Raw genomic sequence first — 23848 nt, 5'->3', positions numbered from 1 at the left:
TGAAGCTTGCCTTTCCTTCTCCAGAGATTTCACATTCACAAACTGTACCACGGATGGCAAAAGATTAAACTCACTCTAATGCTGCATTTATCAAACCATGGTTGCAAGGGTCAAATATTTAATTGCATGATTCATTAAGCATGGGAATGACGTGAAGATCATCAGGGAAGGTCCTTGTTTGCCAAGATTGCATATAGAGCCGGTACCGTAGAAGGTACATTTCGCCGCTCCCATGCCGGTCTTGGAGAGTGAACGGAACGAGTTAATTTTCAAGTTGAACTACGTTAATTCCGAAGAGACAACTCAGCTTTGGGAGGATCATTCCCGTGGCTATCACACTAAGGGCACTAAGGGTCTGTAGGTTTGAGGTTCATATTTCTCTAATTCCCGTTCTTTCTCGTTCATGAAAACACATAAAGAACATAAATTTATTTGATAATTTTCTGTTCCTGAAAATGAATAAGTAGCTCAGAAACATATCCCGAGAATATAATTATTACCAAACAAGCCCTTTCGACTCCATTCTCACAGAAAAAGTTGAGAGAGAGGGAGAGAGGGAGAGAGATGACTCCACTGCAGAGCTTCTGGATCGACATAACTCGTACATAATTAATCTCTATCCCATAAACAAATCCCTTGCGTATATCAAGCACTGGTCATCTGCTTTTGCACTAAATACTTCCCACATACTTTACAAAAAGGATGTCTGTCGACGATGCCGTGCATAAGCTCGAAAAATATATCACAGTCCATTCAGCGGTCGTCTAGTTTCCTCGTCTCTGGGATGGTGGACCTGTGACGCCATGACTCCAAGGGCTCCTGCATCTCTTTTTGCCCGGGTGCACTTTGCATGGGACTGGCCCATGTACACGTCAGTAGTACGTCAGACTGAAGCATTTCAAGATTCGGCCGAGTCTTTGACAGGTAGTTGCTCAGCCTCTGCGAGGGCGTAGACTACAGCGGTCCTGGAAGGCGCATACACCAGGAAGGACCTGGGTCGGTCATCATACCACCCTTCCTGCATTCGACAGACCAGAAACTCAGATTGCTTAATTCAGATTAATGAGCTCCTGAGGGGAAAAGAGAGAAAAAGAACAAAAACAAAAAGAAAGCTGTGGTGCAGAGGCTGAGTGAAAATCTTACAAAGGTGAAGAACTCCGCGGAGGGCTCAATCCTAGTATACCCTCCAAACAAGGCATCATCTGAATTTAAGACGATCTGAATGAAGAAACAATAGAGTTTAGGCACACTCAAGCGAACTTATCCAAAGGGGAGGATCCAAACTCCAGTTTAACAAGGGGGAAGAAAAAGGAGGAGCAATGAAAAAAATAAACTGGCGATATTCCTTCTGCTTGATCTTTTAGAACAATCTGAGGTATCTATATAGAAAATTAAGACATAAAATCACAGGTACAGGCAGGACAAGACTGCCTAATAGTACCGGTGAAATCACCAACATGCAAGCAGAGATTTAGCATGTGAGCATGTGTTGGAACTGCCATAGAAGATTTACAAGGAAGTACCTCATACTTTCCAGGCTTCAAGCAGCCTACACGGTAGTCCGTGTAGCTATTATTCCAATGAAAATTAAAGACAAACACAAGGTTTCCCCTTTCAAAGACAATGATCCTGTCTCCTTCATCTTTCCTGGATATGTATCGATGCTCAGAAGTCATGAACTGCAGCACATCAAAATCAGTGTTCGTCGTATTTTCTAGATAGATGTCCAGACAAAAAGAAAATATTGAAGGATCACAAACAAAAGCCTAGAAAGTGGAAGTATACTCCACAACAAGGGCATTGTCCTTATGAAAATAGAACCACCTAAAACGGGCAAAACTGGTTTAAAGTTTTATACTTTTGGTAATTGGATGTATTGAGCTGTTTCCATTACCAAGTAGCCACCCCCTTGGTGCCTAACAGTAAAATTCTCTTTATCAAATGAAAAACAAACATGCTAGGGAAGACAAATTGCATAAAGCCAATGTTTAATCCGAGATAGGCCAACTCTGACCATTGAAAGATTAACATTCCAATTGAGCTCTTTCTGTTACTAGGTTGGCACCCCTTGGTGCCTAACAGTGATATTCTCTCATCAAATGATAATTGCTCAGGCAGAAAAATTGCATAAAGACATTATTTAATCCAACATCGGCCTTCTCCGACTGTTGAAAGATCAACATTCTTCATGGAACTCCACAAATAGGTTCAGGTGAGAATTTGATGTACAAGGTCACTGAGGTGAATATTTCTTTCAGAGGAGCCTGAGGAATGAAGCTAGAGTGGTATCTAATCATCTCTTCAACAATAACATAATCTACCTAGAAACTAGCGGTGTCTTCGCAAACAGAAATGCTCAAGTTCCTCCAAATCATATGCTATCCTCCATACCCCATAGGCTATTTCTCTACTCATTTCTCACATAATCCCAATGATATCCAAAATGTAAATTGTGAGATTGCAGCACTTCTACAGAATATAGAACCTCACAAGAGTAATGGAATAATCTAAACATTAAAAACTCACGCCATAAGCTTCTTCGACATGCTGCATCGTCTTATCAAATTCTTGCAGTCCCCGGTATTTTAGATAATCAGCATCTCCCTACACAAGTAGGAACATCAGTTTGCAAGAATAACAGCAAAACAAGGAGTAATAACAACGGCCATACGTTAGTCAACAAAAGAAGAATAAAACTACAATAACAGAAAAGGAAAGTGCTTATGCCACCTAGTAGATCAGGAATTACAGTTTGCAAGTTCAAAATGCTCCAATTGATAGTAGCTTGAAAGTTCCCAAATCTATAGCAAGCTTGGACTTTCGATGGAAATGTGATAATCAGTATGCAGAACTGACTCCATGAAGCTAGTACAGACTAGAGTGCAGTAAATAAACTAGCTTCTCTAGAACATTCATGATTTCTTTTTTCAGATAGTGTTTGCCTTCTATAAGGGTTCTCCTGTACTTGCACAAAGTTAATCCTCTCTCCTTTGCTATGTTGCCCATTGAAGTATATAAGACCTTCATGCACAATTTTGTGACGGAACACTGACAAGAAACAGAAGGGCAATGTAAAATGATTGGGCATCCATGTCCATATCAAGCAGTCATATGGAGCTGATACAGTTCGTTCGGACTCTAAAGAGTGAAGAAGACAAGTTTAAAGATGCTAGACATATGCTGGTAGACAGGATCTAACAAGAGAGCTGAACTACAGGATCGTGTTAAAGAAGGTCGAATAGCTTGGCTTCAAAGCTTGGAGGCCTTGCCCGCTCTCCAATCCAAAAAAGAGAAAGGGAATAGTGGGGCCAGGGAAGAATTATAACCAGGGGAGTTGACTTGAGTTTGTATAAAGATGCTAGACATACGATGGTAGACAGGATCTAACAAGAGAGGTGAACTAGAACATTGGTATTTTTAGAATCTTCTCTGGACATTAAAAAAAGCTTGTCGAGTTACCTGCATGACATAAAGTAATGATGCTGACATATGAAGTGTAGAAATTGCAGCAAGACTTTCCAACCACCAAAAAAAAATAAAAGAACAGAAAACCAGGCGCCAGTTACCCTTGGCTTACTTCTATTCTGTAGTCTACAATATGACTGGAGTTGAATAACAAGCTGTTCTACATGAAATTGCCAATAGATATATTCTTGATAAGCATGGCAATATTGGTTTGGAGGCTGATAAGAAACCTACAAGATCAAATCTTCGCCGGCATTTATCATAACTGAAACCGTTCCCTTCCCTTGGAAAGTCGATCCATTCTACTCAAGAAAAAGAAACGAGCCCTTGTTATTGCAGAACCATTGAGAGGTATAGCAGGCATCAATTAGAAAGAGCATCCTTGAACATAATTCTCAAAATATGACAGAAAGACAACTCACCAGGATGTCCAAATTCATTTCCCATGAAATTTAAATATCCCTCCCCCCCTAATCCCATAGTAGTGAGCCTGATCATCTTGTGTAACGCTATTCCACGATCTATAACAGGAGTTGATGGTCTATCCAGTGCCATGAAATCGTACATATCCTGGAAAGAAACCGTGAGAATGAAGAATCATCAGAAGATGTACATGTTCATTCATCAGTCAATCATGTACATTCAAGTTTCCAATATAATGAAAAACGATGTTCGTGAGAAGCATCTAATTAGCATCCAAAAGAAGTAATTTTAAGCACAAATCATTTGCACAATTATACAAACATATTCAGCACCCAATCCCTCTGAACTTGCAGCAGAAGCATAGGTGGCAACATTCAATATGTAAATGTTTCTAAGCACCACATAACTTACATGAGATCAGGTTGAATCAGAACACTTGACGGAATAAGTATCACTCGACCATTTAGAAATTAAATGAAAAGTATTATGTAGGAATTTTAATGCCCAAGCAGAAGAAGCAGGCGTTGTAGACCTGTCGCCAGTGCAAATGTACGTTAACTTAGATAAAATTTTGTCTAACCTTGTCCATCAACCAGAAAGCAATGGTTTTATCACCAACCAAAGCTTGATCATGACTCTCTGCATAGGCAACACACTTTTCCAACCACCTTCTGTTGGTAAGCGTGTCAATAATTTCACCCATTCTCCAGTCTTCATCTCTCTTTCTGTAAGAAGTTGTTGATCAGAAGACTGAAGCAAAGACGAGAATTCTTACTCCTGTTATGCATTTCATTCAGTACCAATTTGTTAATCAGGCCATTCAAACAAGGAAAGAACATTCATCATCCAGCTGCAACATACAATAGGGAATGTGGTGCTGGTAATAAAAAAAATCATAAACAGGTAAAGGATGTCAGTGTTATCCAAAACAGAACAGACGGAAAAAACTGCACGTAAATGATGACATGAATTGACTACGATAGCACACAAATATAGCAATGGAGCGGGCCGCAGCCAGGATCTGTGTTCCCCACGCAGCCCCACCCCACCAAAGCCCACCACCAACACCCCCAAAACACCCTACCCCAATTTGCCTCACTAACATTTTTCACAGAAGTATATTAAATCTAACTTCTTGTAGAGATTATATCGTATAAAAAAAAAGCTTAGATGACATTCTTGAAATGAATTATTAAGTAATATTGGTGACAAAAATCTAAGAAAAAGTAACCATTTTGACAAAATTTTCTCAAAGCGGACAAAAAAGTTTAGCCTTCAGGACATTCTTGAAATGAGTAAACCTTATGATAGTAATAAAGTATAATCACAAAACACTAGGTATAACTTGTTTAGAATATAAAAACAAGGAAAACAACAAAGAATAAAGTATGTAGGGCAGGGCTAGGGAGAAAGTCACCATTCCTCTCTCACTCAATCACAATAAAAAAAAGAGAAATAGAAAAAACCCCTTGTTGTGAATAGGGCAGGGGAGAGCCAAACGGGCAGATTCCACGAGGACATTTTTATTGGTCACTGTGGCAGAAATACGCCAGCAGTTAGAACAGCACGATCCATGTCCTTATCATTTTTCAGTCCCATAAAGAATACAGCCAAATTCCCTAAAAAAACCCCAACTTTAGGTCAAGTCTCAAATCTACCCCTTCGACCAAAAAAAAAAAAAAATCTATCCCGAACTTTTTTTTTTGTATCAGAAAAAACTCTCAACTTTAGGTTCAGCTCCAAATCAACCCCCGACTTTTTTTGTCCAAAAAAAAAAAAACTAAACTTTAGTTCCAATCCCAAATCTACCCTAATCTTTTTTGCTCTAAGAAAAAATAACCAATTTTTACTCTAATCTCAAATTTGCTCCATTAGCCCTCTATCCGAATATCGCCGTTAGTCATCCATAGTTTTCGGATCCTAGAACGGTTTCATTTTGGAGAATTTATTTATTGAGTGGAAATGTCACGTTGGTCCGTAACTATCGGCCATTACTTTGCTAATGTGGATGTTTTTATCAACATGGAAATGCAACGTCAAGTTGGGACAAGACCATTGGGTAGATTTGAAGATACATTGAAAATTTGTGGTTTTTCTTGAGACAAAAAAAGTTCACGGCAGAATTGGGACTGAATCTGAAGATGGGGGTTTTTTTAAGGGAATTAGGCCTAAAGAAAACACTCAGAATACGTGCTCATGTCATTTTTCCCTTCACTCACTTTATCTTGACCTCGAGATGTATCAGACAGATTCTTAATGTTTTGTAAGATACAAACCACCATGGAGAGGAATGTGGAATATTTTGTTCTTATTCACCAAACATTCCACTAGGATCACTGATAATGGAAAAGTTCACCCCCATTTATTTCTCCCTCATGTCAGATGAGTCCAATAGTTTTTGGATCAATATCATCCTCATTAAGAATTAAAGAATGGGACATGAATAAAGGTCTGGCAGTCAACTGACCCTCTATAGTACAAAACTACAGTGATTCCTTGGTTAATATCTTGACCTTGAGATGTTTCGGACAGACTCTTAATGTTTTGTAAGATACAAACCACCATGGTATTTTGTTCTTCACCAATTGTCCTACTAGGATCACCGTTAATGAAGAAGTTTACCCCCACTTATTTCTCCCTCAGGTCAGATGAATCCAAAAGTTTTCGGATCGATATCATCCTCATTAAGGACTAAAGAATGGGCATGAATAAACGTTTGGCAGTCAACTGACCATCTATAGTACAAAAACTACAGTGATTCCTTGGTTAATATTCTTCTGTGTTATGCATTATGTCCTGTTCTACTTCAGATACTTTCATTTGCTTCCTTGTAAGGATATGCGAACTCTACGCCATGAAAAAGAAATTTATCTGAGAGACTGACTTTAACTTTCACTATAGACCATTACCCCCTACATATTTGTCAAGCAAATTCGACTATCATCTTGTCAAAATTTTTCCACTTTCGATGGATGCACTAGATACTCATGCAAATAACTTTAGCGTCTACATGTGCATTATTGTGTGCAAATGCAATTATAGGTTCGAAAAGAAGATAGCAACATACTTGAGAATTTCAATCCATTTATCAGCTATTGCCATATGCAAGCGATAATCGAATCCCACACCCCCATCCTGGACAGGAATGCAAAAAGTTGGCATTCCACTGACCTGTAAGGACAGTCAACCAAAGATGAGTTTAAAATTCAGCAACTCAGTGCTTCATTGACCAACCAACTAACCAAAGCCAAGTAAAAGCTGAAAATAGTTTCTCACAGTGGCATTCCAGTATAGATCAGGCTACAGAGTTGCTAAGAAACAATGTAAAATCACCACTTTGAAGAGTTTTTCAATGTTAAACTTGGATGCAAAACTCTTAAAGTGCAACTAATATTCCATACATCTAACTTCATGCAATTATTAGTGTTATTATTATTATTACTTTTTTGTGTATCTTAACACTAGCAGGGTTTCAGTCTGTAAATTCAAAGAGGTCAAGTTTCATCATCCTTAATATCCATCTTGAGAAGGTTCTGAAGAGAATTTCTTAAGCTAATTATTTAATGCGTCATTCTCAATCCTCTAAGCACCTCTAGAGAAGGTTCTACTCTTTAGGAATTAGGATTAACATGCCCAATACATAGCAACAGTATCTGAAGAACTGCCAACAACAGCCATATATAATGTACTTGTTCTTCCATATCAATGTCTTTTGACAATCAGTCATTCAAGCTGCCAGAGACATTTGTTTCTGGCGTGTTAAGACAGTTTCTCACATTGTCTCACCATCTCAAGAGAAGACACCAGCCGGAGGATGGTCCCAACATCGTACATTAGCATATCTTGAGGGAGGTAAAACCAGTACTTGGAATAGATTCCACAGTCAAATTCAACAACAAAAACATCGTATGTGGTTTGCATATGATAAACAGTAGGAGATAATACTTTAGTCAGGCAATTAGATCGCTAAGAAGCTTTCACCAGCTGAATCCAATTACTATAAGTTTTGCACTTTCTTAACGAACTAAATTTCACTAGTGAGATACATAAGCTACAGTGGGTTTGCAACCATGCTAGAATGATAGAAGGATTTGCACTGACCTAGAGCTATCAAATTGATGGTAAACATTATACCATTTTTTATGTTCTTCACTCTTTTAACCAGTTAATTCCTAGAGGCAATGCATGTAAAATAGGGGGTTCCGCATTATGGATGCATAATAGGTACCACAATTAAATGGCAGTTTTGATCCAACAGCAACTAAAAGAAAAGAAGATACTATAAAGGGAACGAGAATGTAACATATACAAATCGTCCAAGTCCCCAGGGTGCATGGATCAGACAATAATGCCTATGTGAATCAGAATCCAAATAGTCAACAACAATGATTTCATGCTGCTTTGCTTGCAAAGCCGGAAAAGTGTCAGTTGAGGAAAAGAAAATTGTAGAGCAAGAGAGAATACATACATCTTCTCCAATAGTAATAGCCTCGGGGAAAAGCCCATGAATGAGATCATTCGCAAGCATCAGATAAACCACAGCATCCACATCAGTGGCAAATCCAAAGTACTCATTGTAATTTCCAGTAAATCCAACCTGGAAAATCCCAAATCATTAGGATATTGTGCTTCACTACAAGGAAGTAAGGGTGAACTGAATGGCAAAAATAAACTGTTACATCACATCAAAGTTAAAATACAAGGGCAAATATGCAAGATACATTTCAGCAAATGGAAAATGATTTCAATGAAACCATAGAAGGAAACATTAGCATCAAGCTTGTTATAGTTGATTTACAGCTGAGGTTCAAATGCAGCCCACTTAAGAAAATTGGCCTGAACCTTCATAAGTTCGAGTTTCAGCCATGCTTAACCTTCTAAAGTGAATGTATCATCGAGAAATGGAGAAAATATTTTCCAGGTGACTTTTCCTGATTTATTTTTCCTATGGTAGTGAGGCAGGCGGTATACAACCAATGCTATCACCTTTTCATATTTTTGGTTAAACAGTGAGTCCTTCGTAGACCCAAGATTGGATTCCTCTTATGGCTTCCTCACAATGGAAAATCTAAAGCCATTTCTGATCAAGCTAACTTGTATTAACTTTTTTAATTCTAAGTTTGGCTAAGTAACTCCATGGTGATTTAGGCTTGCAGTATTTTTGCAATAACCAAGTTTCCAGCTTGAGATGAACTGTCCCATGCCCACAACCACGCCCACACCCACGCCCACACCCACACCCACACCCACACCCACACCCACACCCACACCAATGTCATACCCACAAACATTGCCTAGATGCAGAATAACTTAGGCAAAGTGGTGCAAGTTGGAAATCAACAATCACATAAAAGTCCAACCTTTGGTAATCACTTAAAAGTGGGGATGTCTTAAGTTTCCATTCATCTCGTGGGTCCTTTTAGAGTGACTTATTTTATTTACTTCTGGCTTTTGCATTTTTTCTGGTTGCATTAGAAATTTTCTAATACCTAAAACCTCTCAAATTGTTCAAGTGTTGACATGTAGAATTTGTTTAGCTAGAACTCTGTCAATATCTATCAATTGATATTATAGCATTACGATCCAAACAGTTGGCCCACTCATAAAGCAAAAAGGAAAGAAGATTCGTCATTCGGCATTGGTACTATCTTTTCTCAGCCAATATTGGACTGCCTGATATACTTTGTTTTCGAAATTCTGGAGGGTATAAAAGACGGAAGAAACAGATTTAAAGGTAACTTTGATAGGAGATTGTTTGATAAATGCATCGAAAGCATTTTGCAACTCCACTTTTACATTGTAAGACTCAAGTTAGTCGTACTTCAGCACAGTTATTGATACTTCATTGAGCTCAATTCGAGCTTTGAGCAAGAGGTTTTGAGTAGAGTCAAGCTTGCCTGAAGGTAAAGTGGCTCAACTCAACTCGATGGCTCTCCTGTCAACACCACAACTTCTCCGAGGAACCATACAGGAAATGCTCAGTGAAAAAGAGAGTAGCCTTAAAACTTCAAACTAGATTAAAAGCTTTATGTTGCGCTGTAGAATGCAAGTAGCTTGCATATTCTTAAAGCACATATAACATCACGCGAATATGCAGTTTCATCTAGCCTTTCGTGCATATAGCTTTTCTTCACCTAATGTTTGATTTTGGGTTAAAATTTTCACACAGCGCCTGTACGTAATTAATATGATTACTCAACAGAGTGCCTAAATCGATTACTGTAAAATCAGGATGTTACCTGCAAACCATGGTGAGTATACATCATTGATGTCACGCCGTCAAACCTAAAACCATCAAATCTGTATTCCTCAAGCCACCATCTTGCATTTGAAAGGAGATACCTCAATACCTAGATCAAAAAGGATTTAATGTTATTAAGTGCAAGATCTCTTCTTCTAGCAAGATGTCACCCGTGAGGCATAGGAAGACGGGTGAGGGAAGAGGGGAGGAGAAGGGAGAAGAATAGACACAAAACATGCCAGAGTCAGTGAAATCCAGTTTGTACAAATTTAGTTACAAGTAATACTAATTCGCTACAAGGTCGCACAGGGGAACATACCTCCCAGCTTCCATAATTGAAAAGGCGAGAATCCCACATCCAATGATAACCTTGTGACCCAGAGTGGAAATAGTGACTATCTGTTCCATCAAACATGTTCAACCCATCTAACACATTATTTGATGCATGGCTGTAGGCAATAAAACGAGTAATCAGAGATAGTATAAAAGGAGAAGTATTAAAGTATATCACAAAGTAAAACGACTCAATTTTATAAGATGAGATAGAGACAGACAACTGGCAGATGATACAAAAGAGGATAATGTAGAGACTGATGTCGCAAAGACAAGTGCATTCAGAAATGACAACATCATTACTGTAGAGCAGATTCACTTGCAATGGTAAGGGTGTCGACAATGTACAGATTTGTCTTGTACTCAACGACAAAGGTCAATTTACCACTCTCTCCTATCTAAAACCACAAAGATTAAACTACTGCAATCGCTATCAGCCTATTCATTTCATACAGATGAAAATCTGATGGACTTCAACATTACTTAGAAATATAAGTGCAGAAATGAAATTGCACCCAGTACAGTCTAATCAAATTGCACAGTTATTGAGACAGATTCACCTAGTAATCACAACCACACATTTTTTTTCAGAAACTTGCATGCTTCATGTTTCGTCTTGTTTTAAATTTGACTTGCAAAAATAATGAAGCTTCTTAAATTATCTCGTTAGTGTACCGTCCAGATCATAAATCACAATTCTGAAATTCTAAATGAAAAATCATCCTACCCAACGCAATGAAACCAAAATTCACAAGATACCTGTGGACAATGTCCATGAGAACAAGGAGATCCAGCTCATGGGCTTTATCTATTAGAGATTTGAGATCATCAGGGGTTCCAAAACGGCTGCTAGGAGCAAAGAAGTTTGTGACATGATACCTACAACATAAACGGTTGGAATTACAGTGAACAAAAATGAAAGATGATTGGCAACCTGCCAGTTATGTGCTGCACAGTAGATTTCATTCAGAAATTAACCATGGAATAAGAATATATATGGAAAATTCCAGGGGATAAGCAATTTACCCAAAACTTGCATAATATGAATGTTCTTGAATCGCCATGATCTGAACTGCATTGTAACCAAGTCTTTTAATACGAGGAAGAACTTCATCTCTGAAGTTGGCATAAGTATTAATTACTGGCTCCTGCATCAAGCCACAGAACTGATCAACAGTGAAGAGCAGTAAAGGCAAAGAGAAAGGTCTTGATATGGACAACAAGAAAGAACCCTAGAAGGATTGAGATCATTCTTCATCGCTAGATATGCGCGACATTGAATTGTATTCTTAAAGAAGAAACAGGAAAAATCTTTGAAGTTTAAGAAAATTGGTATGCTATAATAGAAACAAGGCTACATGGATTTTCTTAATAAGAAACCAAACAAGACATTGTTTGCTACAAAGAATAAAGCCACTGGAAGCAATTACCATGCATAAGTTTACTCTTAAGTCCATAAGCCATAGGCACAACAAAACAATTGTACGAAGGATGCACCAATTAACTATAGTTGCATCATTCCCAGCCTGATCTATTTTTGAATGCATAATGCCAAGAGCAATGACGTTACATGGAAATTGTTACAACGCCACTATGCTAGTCATGAGGAGAAAAAAGTACAAATCAGCAACAAAAAAAAAGGCACTCTAGGCTCAAGAAAGAGATATTCACCGTGCTGCTCATTCCAACATGTGATTCATAGATCCTAAGTGAATTCGGCCTCTTTGGTCCGGGGTGCTTGAAAACATACTTCATCTGTAAAGATAATTACAAATTTACTGTTACCTCTGCAGATAAACACAAACTAGTAATGACTTGGCTTTGCAAGTACAGGATCACATCAACCGAATACATTGTTCTGAATCTTGCATTATTTTTGTTTATATCGAGAGACGCGTATCCAGCATGATCGATTTTGCATTTCTAGTAGCCTCCAGATTCACAACAATTATCCCATTCACATGACCTTTCATGTATTCAAGAAATACAGATGTTCCCATCCCCCCAACAATAGATAATAAGGGAGGTAAAAGGTAGAATATGCTATTTGACAGAGCCTACAGAATGGGATGGAAGAAAGTATAACTAAAAAGTAAATTCAGTGAGCAACACAAAGTATTCCTCAATCATCTCAGACCCGAAAACCTCAAGTGCTCTTGGGAATAGATCTTTATGAAAGATTGTATGATTATCTCATCACAGCCTGTCTAAAGATTTTTAACATGAAGCAGACAACTTTCCACTAAAAATCTAAAGATGAAAAATTAAGTCCCTGAACTAGCTCTTTTGGGTGTGGAAATTCCCACGGCAGAATGATATGACAATGAATAATCTGCAAAATGAGAAGCAAAGATTACACTAGTGAATAGAGCTTCAGTTCAGGATTAAATTTTGCAATATGTTCCAGCCAGAGATGAATCGGACACACCGTCAGACTCAGGTCGTGTGTAGGCGAGCTATTGTACTCTTGCAACCTAAGTATGCTGTCCCTGCTACTTATTTAACAACCAGTAGGTCAAGAGTGGTCCCTGGTTTTCAGAGATAGTAACATGGGATGATCCAAAGACTGGCTAACATATGTTATCTGCATCAACCCCAGAATACTTATCTATATGAAAGAAAACAATATTAGAGCCCCGGAAGAGAAAAGACATTCACTTAGGTTCTGTTTGTTTCGCAGAAAACATTTTCTGGCAATTGGATCACTTAGGAAAATGAGTCAACAGAAAATGTTTTCCTAGTCAATTTGGAAAATGTTTTCCTGAATTTAAGCTTAGTTAGGAAAACATTTTCGTAACTAAGCTTAAATTCAGGAATATGATTTCCTCTTTAAAAACTTCATTTTCCAGGCCTTTACCAAAAACAAAAAAAAAATTCATTTTCCAGGGTTGGACAAAAGCTTCTTGGACAAAAAAACTATGCTCGGGCCATGCCTGAATCCATCGAGGCTGAAATTTCTAATTTTTTTCAAAATTTTAATTTCTTTAATTTCCTTTTTCCTTCATCCTCCGCCGGTCGCCGAGCCTTGGCGACAGCCGGCAAGTCACAGACACGAGTCGACGAGCCAAAGGCTCACCAAAGGCACGAGGCTCAAATATGGCCGCTGCCAGCCGGTCATGGTGGAGGAAGAACGAAGAAGGACAAAGAAAAAGAACCAAAAAAATATTAAAATATTTTTATAAAATATTTAAAAACTCTGATTTTTTTATAAAATATTACAAAATTATTCACGTTAACGTCAGGCTGTATTGTATCACGTAAGATGGCCAATGTCCACCCGTACCACTTAGGATGGCCGGCATCCTCATACGCAATTTTCCGGCCAATCGACAACGTGGAAAATTAACTTATAGTTTCCTTACCAAACAAGGGAAAAATTTTCTGGTTCATTTTCAGGTCTCAAAAAAATACAGTAAAATATTGTCATTTTCCTAGAACTTGACTTTTTGGAAACAATTTTTCAAAAACATCACATTTTCTTCGAAACAAACGGAGCCTCACTGGAAAGCTAGATTGGTTAACAGTGTAATTTGGTCTAAAAAGAGCTAATTCATCGCAAGATACATCACATTTACAGGATAGACGTGCTAATATTGACTATTTTTCTGCAGAAAGAAGAAAAAAAGACGTGAGAAGTTACTAAATGATGCTAACTATGTCACGCAATGTAGTAGAATACTCAAATTCTAATAGTTATTCTGCAAATAGAAGACAATGATTACCAAAAGACTCGGAGAAGAGGCCATTCATTCCTTGCTTTGCATATATTACTTCAATAAATGAATAAATGCACTAACAAAAGTAAATAACATTCCCACCAATGAAAGAGAACCCTCCTCATATGAGTAGTGAAAAATTATATGACATACCTCATCTGGGGGATCATAGTATATCCCATCATATGGAATTTCACCGGGAGCTTGTACAGAGAACTTGATCCAAGCAGGAATTGAATCTTTAAGGCCAGACGGTGTATCCATACGAATCTACATCTCCATTAAACAAATAATAATTACCAGAATGTACTTTGATGGAGAATCTATATTTTGCATTGAGCTAAATATGTACTGTAAAACTACAAAAAAAAATCAGCTTTAATTCATTATTATTCGTTCTTGACCAAATAGGCTATTCAGGAGATGAAACAATACAAGAATGGCCTCATGCTTCCAAAAGGACAATCTGACGCAAAAAGTTGATTTTGTTCTTCTGTTCCTATTTAAATAAAGTGGTACTGTATAACACATTTGTCTCATGGAGTTGCTCACAGCCTTAAAGAATCACCAAATATTCATTTATGATGCTTGAAGAATCACCAAGTCTATGTGGAACAATAACTTGTATTCTAAGCTATGCTCTCTTATTCAACCAGCATATCAATCCTACATTAAACAATTCCTCTAGGACTGGCCCTACTTATTTCATATGAGTGGAATATAATCTTCAGATAGCATACGAGCCCATTCAGATCGTTCCTTCACAGCCTGAAACTACCCTTTAAAATTTGTGTATACCACATAACTCCTAAGGAAGAGTATCCCTTAAAGATCAACAATAATATCCTATAAACAAAGTGCACATCCTGAGTTCCTATATTACAAATTATACTGAGAGGATTGGGTGAAGCAAGAGATTGTTGTTCACAGATTCATAAGATTAATTTAAATTTGCTGCATGATCCATATAGAAATCCTTTTCACAAGACTGTTCTATCCTCGTATCTCTTTTAAAGGTAGAAAATCCGATTATATGGCATTTGCTGCTGAGACTTGATTATTTCAGGATATACATTTCCAGGAAATAGGGTTATGCCACTCTTCATGAATCACCAACTTGATGAAGGCAGATAAAGAGTTCATGCAAAAGGAGACTACCTTTACTCGAGAACCATGAGGAATTGCTGGGGAACCATCTGCATTGTTAGGCAAAAAGATCTCCCAGACGCCAAATTCATTCTGTTTGGAAATTGGTAATGCATATAAGCATCAGTTTAGATGACTATTAACATAACATTGAAAAATAAATATACTATATTACAAATAAGATATTGTACCATCAAGTCTTACATGAACATCTTAACAAAGCGAAATGACCTATATCACTCATCTATCAGATCATCTCTACTTCAAACAATACAACACAGTGAATCCATGAAATAAATCATTCATTACTAGCAAGAATATATTTTCATTGTCGCAAGAAAACCATTGTTGTGAAACCAAGATAGTATCTAAACAAAAGGAGATTTGAAGTTCATAGATTCTCACAAAAGAATCCAAAAGACAATTTGTCTTTCTCATGCACATGTTATCAGACAGACATGGCGATGCATCCCCTAATACATTAACACCAAGAGATCTACTGTGCTTCCTACATATCATCAAGTAAAAGGCTTCAGCTACTCAAAAGCTTTGCCTCCATCTTTTCTGCATTGAAAACCACCGTCCTCAAGAACATGAAGAAGCTACACATAACATATCACAAAGGAAGCACAGACACAAAACAGACGATGTGATACATGGAGTCATTCTCATTGCAGCATGAGAAGATCTGTAAGACTCTTTAACATCCTCATTCTCACTTAAATTTGACAGAGCAATCCTTATTCACCAATCAACTGAGAGAGAAAACACTTCACATCCACAACATATGATAATGCAACAAGAAAAGCCAAAAGAGCATACCCGAGTCATAACATCTGCGTTTGGATTCCAATTGTTAAAATCTCCAATCAATGCTGCCCACTGAAACATATACAGAATCAGCATGCTTCAGCAGAATTACAGCAAAAAAAGCTATAAATATTCCAGCCAAAGCATTTTGATGAGGAAAAAAATCAAAAACACACAAAGTGCATGTTTAAGATCAATAAGAGGGAGCATTCATTGAAACTGAAAACACCATGGATGAACACAATTAAAGTGCAGCCACAAATCCAAGCAGAAGGAGCATTCATTGACAGCAGAAAAAACAATGGTTGACTCGAGGTTTGGTGTTGAGGGAATTCAAGCCATATAAAGGTTTAAGTATTTCTACAGAGAAAAGGAAGTTGAACTTGGTCTTTTTAGAATATTTCGGTTAGTCTTGATGGGGAGAGGGCATCTTGACGTCCTACAACAATAAGTATGGAGCTGCAATTTGGAACTTTTAACATTGATACAGATATAATGCATAGCTATGCCTTGATTGTGTTGTAGATAGTATGTAGTTCACTATTCATTATAGTTCATTAAAGAACTGGGAAGAGAAGGGAAAAGCAGAAATATACCTTCGCTCCAGGTGCCCACTCCCTATATGTTATGCCATCAGCACTGAAAAATTTTATAGACCATGTCAAATTACTTCCAGATCCTCTTGTAGCCAAATTTGTATGTGCATATATTTTAAGCACACATGTATAATCACGGACAACATGAATGCTGTGAATAATATAAATGCTTACCTATTGCACAGATAACAAGTCTATAAATATGCGTGCAACATATTACTCTTTAAAACTTCATATTGGCTCAATAATTCGTTTATGCTCTATTACATCTATAGTTCAGAAGCCACAAAGGGTCATGAAGAAAAAAGGGGGACATTTGGTGAATCCAGGTATCAAAATGCCAGCGGGCTGCATATGCAAAACATAATTTACTAAAACAAAAAAACTCAGACCTGCGAGTGAAGCCAAACTTTTCATAACCCCGAGAGAATGCCTCCAGTCCACCTTCATATTTGTCAATTGCTTCGCGCATTTTTTTATATTGTCCAAAACTGAAATTTGTGAAATGTAAAATTTAGAACTGAGAGAAGAGTGCTTACTATGAAATTAACCTGAATCATAACCAAATATTTATGTACTGTGGAATTCATGAGTGAAGACTGCAATATCTGCAAGTAATTTGTTTCTTTCCTCGAGTACTCTCTTTTGACGTAAGAAATGAGCTTCATAAGACAAAAAAGTCATGAACTCCCCTTATCTTGGAGACAAACACTGATTTTCCCCAGAAGTAATTGTAATCACAAGATTAAAACGTTCCTGTGAGCGCACAGTGTAAGCTGTTACTCTCTCCGGTAAAGATCCATTCATCATGAGCATTGACAGCTAAAACACACAGAGCATTGAAGGAATAACATGTCCTAATAAAACAAGTTATCCTGCTCTCTATCCCAAGTCAATTATGAAGATGCTGTGATAGATTTAACAGGTGCATATTCGCTGAAAACAATTTTCATTTTTTTTTTATGAACATTGAAATTATTTTTGAATCTTTAATTGCTCTTCATACATCCTATCTATTGAAGTTTTTGTTAGGTGTATCGCCTGCCTCTTACTTCTTTTCTTCCTATATTTCTCTCTACTTTTACTTTCTTCCATCTACATGACTTCTGCATGGAAAATCATGTCTGTTACAAATTACAATTACAGGCTTGAAAGAAAGAGAACCGATTCGGAAGGGTTACAGCTAGTTGGTAACCAGCACAGAAAAGTCCAAAAATACCACTCATAGGAAAATGTGGATGAAGGGGGTAATGAATATCCACAATTACCCTCATGGAACAATTAATGGGAGATAACTTACCGAGTGCAACTTGAAACTTGATTTCACACTAAACTTTTTAATCAACTTCAATTCAACAAAAATTAAAATGTAAATGCATACTTTAGGATTAGGACATTGCGTGTTACATTATCATAGGTAGAGAGCCAGAGCACCTCACCGGTAGTCAAGATGCTCACGATAACGCATCAAAAGTGAGTCTATTTCATATATTCTTTGGCCAGAGCCAGGCGGAGGGAATGTCCTTTTCTTTACTTCCTCTTTCTCAATTACTGCAGTATCTTGCAAGGGAGCAGATTCCTCTTCGTCAGAAGCATCTCCATCGCCTATAACTGACGAAGAAACCGAATCTTGCTTCTCTTTCACCTCAATCTCCTCTTCAGCTTCCATGGTCAAATCATTGGAATCATGAATCATCTAAAGAATTGTATAGAGGGGAGTAAGGCCAGTGAAACAACTCCAAATCAACTCCAAAATTTAATTTTAGTATGAGCACAATCAGAGACTGAGATATTGAGGTTATTTTTGGTTTTGGATGTCATAAAGAGTATAAGATAAAGTGGTCACTAGCCATGTTTGCAAGAGAAATAAGCATGATGGTTCAGCTGGCATCACAGATTACAATCTATAAATCCATAATTACAGAATTCTTTCATGAAAATTCATGCAATCTCAATTGTGAGCCCATAAACATAGGGCAAAAGCTATGTGCGTATCTGTAGTAATTTTGATTGTGAGCCTATAAACAGTGCAGTAGTTCCACTGTAAAGAACTTTCTGATCACATAATCTGCCACATGGAATAGCAGCCTTTGGCTGTTGTTATGAGAAGATGTGACTCTAGGAGGGAGATGTAGGTTAAAAGGGGTTAAGAAAAGCCTAAAAGGATGTAAAAAGGAGTGTAAAAGGAAAGATCTCAAGTTTGGGAGCTTGCTGAAAATTTCACACGGAACCTAGAACATGTACATATAAAGTTCCATAAAATCAACCTGGTGGGAAAGGCTTTTTTCTGTTGTACAATGACAACTGACATTACATTGATGTCAAACACCAGTTAAACTAATATTCCTCTAGCGAAAGAACATAATTAAGGATCAACCTTCATTACTAATCGTGACAGGTAAAAACTCTGAAAAACCATATTATCAGTTTTCCCTAAACAGCAGAGTATGCTGTAGCTCCTAAAAAATGCAATGAGCGCACATGCCCCCTCCCCCCAAACAAAGAAAAGAAAAAGAAGAAAAGAAAAGAAACCCACCCAACCCCACACCCACCCCCAACACAGTCACATACACAAATCCAGAGAGGAGACACAACCATGGATGGACGACAGACACACAGTCTTGCTCATGCAGTTACATGAGAGAATGAACACGACCACATCTATACAACTACGCCTGTCACATGCACCCACCTATGCCTGTAGACACAAACCTGCACCAAGACACATGTATAGCTTGCAGGAGCGACAGCAAGTTCACTATGCATGACAAAAACTCAGTTCATACAGAGAGATAAAAATGGAACTTTTAGTAAGTAAGAAACTATGATTTTTTTTTTTTAACTTTGAAATGGTAGAGGGCGTCACCTCTCTTTTGTTGTTTAACACATTTCTAATATCCACATGGATTCAGATGCATGGCCAAAAAAAAAAAGGCATTCAAATGGTAGTGGTCTAGAGCAGAAAATTAATGTGCATAGAAATCTTAGATAGCTGAGCCAACATGTGAAGTCTTAAGAATTAAGTAGTCTAGACTCTATATTGATCAATAGGCAACAAATACTCGACTAATCAAAACAAATTTAGCCAAAAAAAGTTGTCAGGAAGATGAGTTTCTCCACTCATTCGTCATGTTGCATTCAGTTTGATAGGGAAAATCTTTCAGACAGCGTAACTCATCTTTCTAACAACCTTTTTTTGGCAAAATTTGTTTAGATTATGCATATCTTTTGAGAGGAATGTCATGGAAAGCACGAAGTTGCTCAAAAATAGGAGGAACCATGCTATTAAAGTGTTTCTCCACTCATTCGTCCTATTGCATTCAGCTTGATAGGGCAATCTTCCAGACAGCGTAACTCATCTTTCCAACAACTTTTTTCTTTTTCATGGTCTCCCTCTATATCTCAATATGAACCCTCCAAATTTGGCCTTGTAGTAATGATGATCATCTCATATAGTTCTTTATAAGTGCCAACTTACTACCACATTATCACCACAAAATAATGTAATATGAGACAGAAGAAGAATGACATTCCAACAATGTCACTCAAACGAGGCTCCGATTACCAATACATTCAAACTGGACTAGCATGTTGATCACGAACCTGGGAATCAGCAACAGCTCCTGAAGTTTCAACTTGATCTGTTGATGAAGTAGGGACATCACTGTAGCCACCGGGAACGAGGACTCTCTCAGATGCAGCTAAGGATAAGGATGAGGTGTCAGAATCATAAGAAGACTTTCCAGCGAATATCTTCCCTACAAATAGGCACCAGGTTAGCTTCATACGTAAGGTAAGGAAACTGGTCATCACTCATGGATGGACGACTATCTTTGGGAAACGGTAGTGATAAGAGAATCAGCCTTTACAATTAGAAATCTAGTAATCTATGAATACAGGCCCCATAAGGTCAAGAAGCACCATTGGTGGGGAACTAGGCTCAAGAATCTTCATCATTATATATAACCACCATACAATCAAAATCCACATATCATGAGGAAGCTCAAGCATGCATTCTTAGTTGTCTAGCTTGACTTTTTCTCATTACATTCTTTGGCCAAACTTTTTCCTTTTCTTTTCAGAGCACCAACAACGTACTTCGAAGGGATCCTGTTCAATCCTATTCATGGGGACTATGTAAGTCTCCCATTCCCAATATGTGCAGACAAAGAGTCCATGTCTGCAGACTATGGTCCAGTAAATATATGAGGTTGAACTCTAAAATTGCATCTAAAGAAATTTCAAGCGATGGTTCTCCAGGACAGATCACTCGAGCCAAGTTGAGCTCGAATAAAACCACCCAAGATCGAAACTACCCATATGCTAAGCTCTCTGACAATGACGATGAAATGTAAGAACAGGGTGATATTTCTCAACGTGGCAACATAGGAAAATCAGAACAAAGGCATGCCACTCAGCACTAAGGACAGAAAGAGACATTAACCAACCAATGATACAAAAAATTACTTCCACAGCTGATGATACAAAATCATCGAGGAACAAAAAAGCTTCGAGCTAGAGACAGCGCATGACCCCGCAAAACACGTATGCATTGCAAATTAACCAGGCAGAGCAGGGGTGGTTAAGCCTTCGATCAGATGTACAATCTTTTCACTTCCCTCAAACCGCATTCAACTGAACACCGCATTGCCGCGACTGAAGCAATCAATCGCCCGCCAACAAGTCCAACATGCTCGATGGACTTCGGCGGATTGCAATAACATTCATACCCAAAATCACTTCTAAAGCAAGCGAGTAGCTTTTATCATTCCACCCTAAAAGAAACACAAGGAAAAGGCGATCCCGAAACAGCAAAGCCAAGAACCATCGAACCAAGCGCACAACTCAACAGCGCGCGCCAGCGAGAGAGAGAGAGAGAGAGAGAGAGAGAGAGAGAGAGAGAGAGAGAGAGAGAAAGAGAGAGAGTACGTGAGAGCGAGGCCTTGTTGTTCAGCAAGAGCGAGACGCCGGAGCTCCTGCGATCGCCATTGAAGCCGGAGGGAGAGGACTTACACACGGACGGTGCACAGGGGAATCGAATCCCCGAGAGCGTATACACCATGTCGACCTCCGCTCTAATCCTCTCGTGACAGACAGACGCAAAGACGAAGCAACCCAGAGCGCGCGCGCGCGCGCAGACAGAGAACAGATCTAGAAACCGAAGAGAGATAGAGCTTAGAGAAGACTCCAGCGAGACGCGAACACCCAAGAAAAAGAAAACGGGAAAAGAGACGATTTTTATTCGTTTTTACCAGAGAGACTGAGAATGGCTAAGCGACAAGGAGGAGAGAAGTAGCAAAGAGCAGAAGCAGAAATACGTGTGCAGTCGGGTGCTGCATGGAGATTGGTGCCCTTAATCTCGTCATCAATATGGGACTAATCCTACGTTTTTTTTTTAAATTAAGGAAGAGCACGGGGGATGGCGGTGATTGGGACCCACCCGCGGGGTCAAGGATCTCTCTGCACCGTTGATCTTTCCCGATCTATTTTTCTTTCCGGTCTCGCCGATGAGGATGCTAGCGAGGGCGAGGCGCCACGTGGCGAGGGGATCAGGGTCGGGGTGGCGTGGAGTCCCCATGTGTGGTTGACATTCCGAGACGGAATTTCCATCTTTTTCGCATTTTTCAATTTCATTTATATTAGGACTTTTTTTCCCTGAGACTTTTCACTTTTGGGCTGCCTTTTTCGGGTTTTTTTCCAATTTAATTTTTTTAAAATAAATATTTACAAAATTATTTTTAAAAAAAAAATATTTACGGATTTGGGCCTCGCTCGACGGTTGGGTTGCCGAGCAAGGCCCGCTTAGCAGACCAACCGCCAAGCGGGGCTTCTTTTTTTTATTTATAATTTTATTTTTTTAAATGTTTTAATTATTTATATTTATAATATTTAGTTTATTTCGTATTTTTTAACATGTTTATAGTTATTTTATTTATAAATTTATTAAGATCTATAATTAATAAATAATGTTGTAATTATGTAATTAATTTAAAATATTCATAAAATAAAATGTAATATAGGCTAGGGAATATGTTGGAAACCACATTAATAGATAAATGGGAAACCGCAACAAAAGAATTAAAAACCGCATTGAAAGATTAAAAACCGCGACAAAAAAGTGGGAACGAGTAAAGAAATGGGAAAACTTTGGAAGAACATATCTCATCGTTCGGGCGTCCGTTTGGGACGATTTTTTTTTTTTTTTGATTTCACGTAATTTTTCAAGACGAATCCATTGCAAACAGCCGTAGGCGGTTTGGCCAGGTTTTTTTCCCCAAAAAACGCCGTTTTCCCTTTCAATTTTGCTTTTTCTCCCTCCGGTGCCACTTCTCGATATCGAACGAACCCCCATTTCCCTCTTTCCCCAAACAAATTCGGTCGGCTGAAATTTTGGAAAAAACCCCCACAAAATACTCTTGACAATTGTTTGGGGAAAGAGGGAAATGGGGGTTCGTTTGATATCGAGAAGTGGCACCGGATGGAGAAAATGCAAAATTGACAAGGAAAACGGCGTTTTTTGGGAAAAAAAACCTGGCCAAACCACCTACAGCAATTGCAATGGATTCGTCTCAAAAAATTACGTGAAATAAAAAAAAAATTCATCCCAAACGGACGCCCGAGCGATGAGATATGCTCTTCCAAAGTTTTCCCCTTTCTTTACTCGTTCTCACTCTTTTGCTGCGGTTTTTAATCTTTCCATGCAGCTTTTAATTCTTTTGCTGCGGTTTCCCATCTATCTATTACTGCGGTTTCCAATATATTCCCATAGCTATATTACATTTTATTTTATGAATATTTTAAATTAATTACATAATTACAACATTATTTATTAATTATAGATCTTAATAAATTTTCACATTAATTATTGCTAATTATGTTATAAAGATAAGCTTCACAAGAAAAAAATTATAAATAAAATAAATATAAACATGTTAAAAAAATACGAAATAAACTAAATATTATAAATATAAATAATTAAAACACTTAAAAAAATGAAATTAAAAAAAAAAAGGCCCTGCTCGGCAACCTAACTGCCGAGTGAGGCCCAAATTCGTAAATACTTTTTTTTAAAAAATAATTTTGTAAATATTTATTTTAAAAAAAATTAAATTGAAAAA

General features: G+C 37.9%; 1 protein-coding gene across 3 annotated transcripts; it reads right to left on the bottom strand.

Annotated features, from left to right (window-relative positions):
• Positions 1-603: 603 nt before the first annotated feature.
• LOC115742277 (1,4-alpha-glucan-branching enzyme 1, chloroplastic/amyloplastic-like) lies at positions 604-21932 on the bottom strand. 3 transcript variants are annotated; one of them, XM_048270981.1, is made up of 22 exons: positions 21660-21932; positions 20334-20431; positions 18170-18426; positions 17123-17221; positions 16731-16773; positions 16147-16206; positions 15337-15417; positions 14332-14448; positions 12134-12217; positions 11489-11610; positions 11222-11341; positions 10449-10578; positions 10128-10238; positions 8357-8485; positions 6956-7059; positions 4469-4613; positions 3888-4035; positions 3700-3767; positions 2527-2604; positions 1524-1679; positions 1144-1218; positions 604-1018 (listed from the first exon to the last, which is right to left on the bottom strand). In XM_048270981.1, exons 1-22 carry the CDS (start codon positions 21790-21792, stop codon positions 899-901), a joined length of 2478 nt encoding a protein of 825 aa, XP_048126938.1. In that variant the 5' UTR covers positions 21793-21932; the 3' UTR covers positions 604-898. The 3 variants fall into 3 exon arrangements, with proteins under 3 accessions (XP_048126938.1, XP_030532328.1, XP_048126939.1); XM_030676468.2 differs by having other exon boundaries at positions 20334-20488; positions 21660-21930; XM_048270982.1 differs by having other exon boundaries at positions 20334-20483; positions 21660-21798.
• Positions 21933-23848: the final 1916 nt, after the last annotated feature.

The sequence above is a fragment of the Rhodamnia argentea genome, chromosome 10, assembly GCF_020921035.1.
Source record: "Rhodamnia argentea isolate NSW1041297 chromosome 10, ASM2092103v1, whole genome shotgun sequence".
In the NCBI taxonomy this organism is placed as follows: Eukaryota; Viridiplantae; Streptophyta; class Magnoliopsida; order Myrtales; family Myrtaceae; genus Rhodamnia; species Rhodamnia argentea.
The sequence above is the reverse complement of the archived record's forward strand: the minus strand, read 5'-3'. Positions and strand labels throughout refer to the sequence as shown.

Coding starts and splice junctions, on each gene's coding strand:
- LOC115742277 (XM_030676468.2), bottom strand. CDS start 21,792: ATGGTGTATACGCTCTCGGGGATTCGATTCCCCTGTGCACCGTCCGTG. Junction 16,207..16,730: donor AGTGGGCACCTGGAGCGAAG/GTATATTTCTGC, acceptor TATATGTTTCAG/TGGGCAGCATTGATTGGAGA. Junction 4,614..6,955: donor AAATGGATTGAAATTCTCAA/GTATGTTGCTAT, acceptor AACTTCTTACAG/AAAGAGAGATGAAGACTGGA.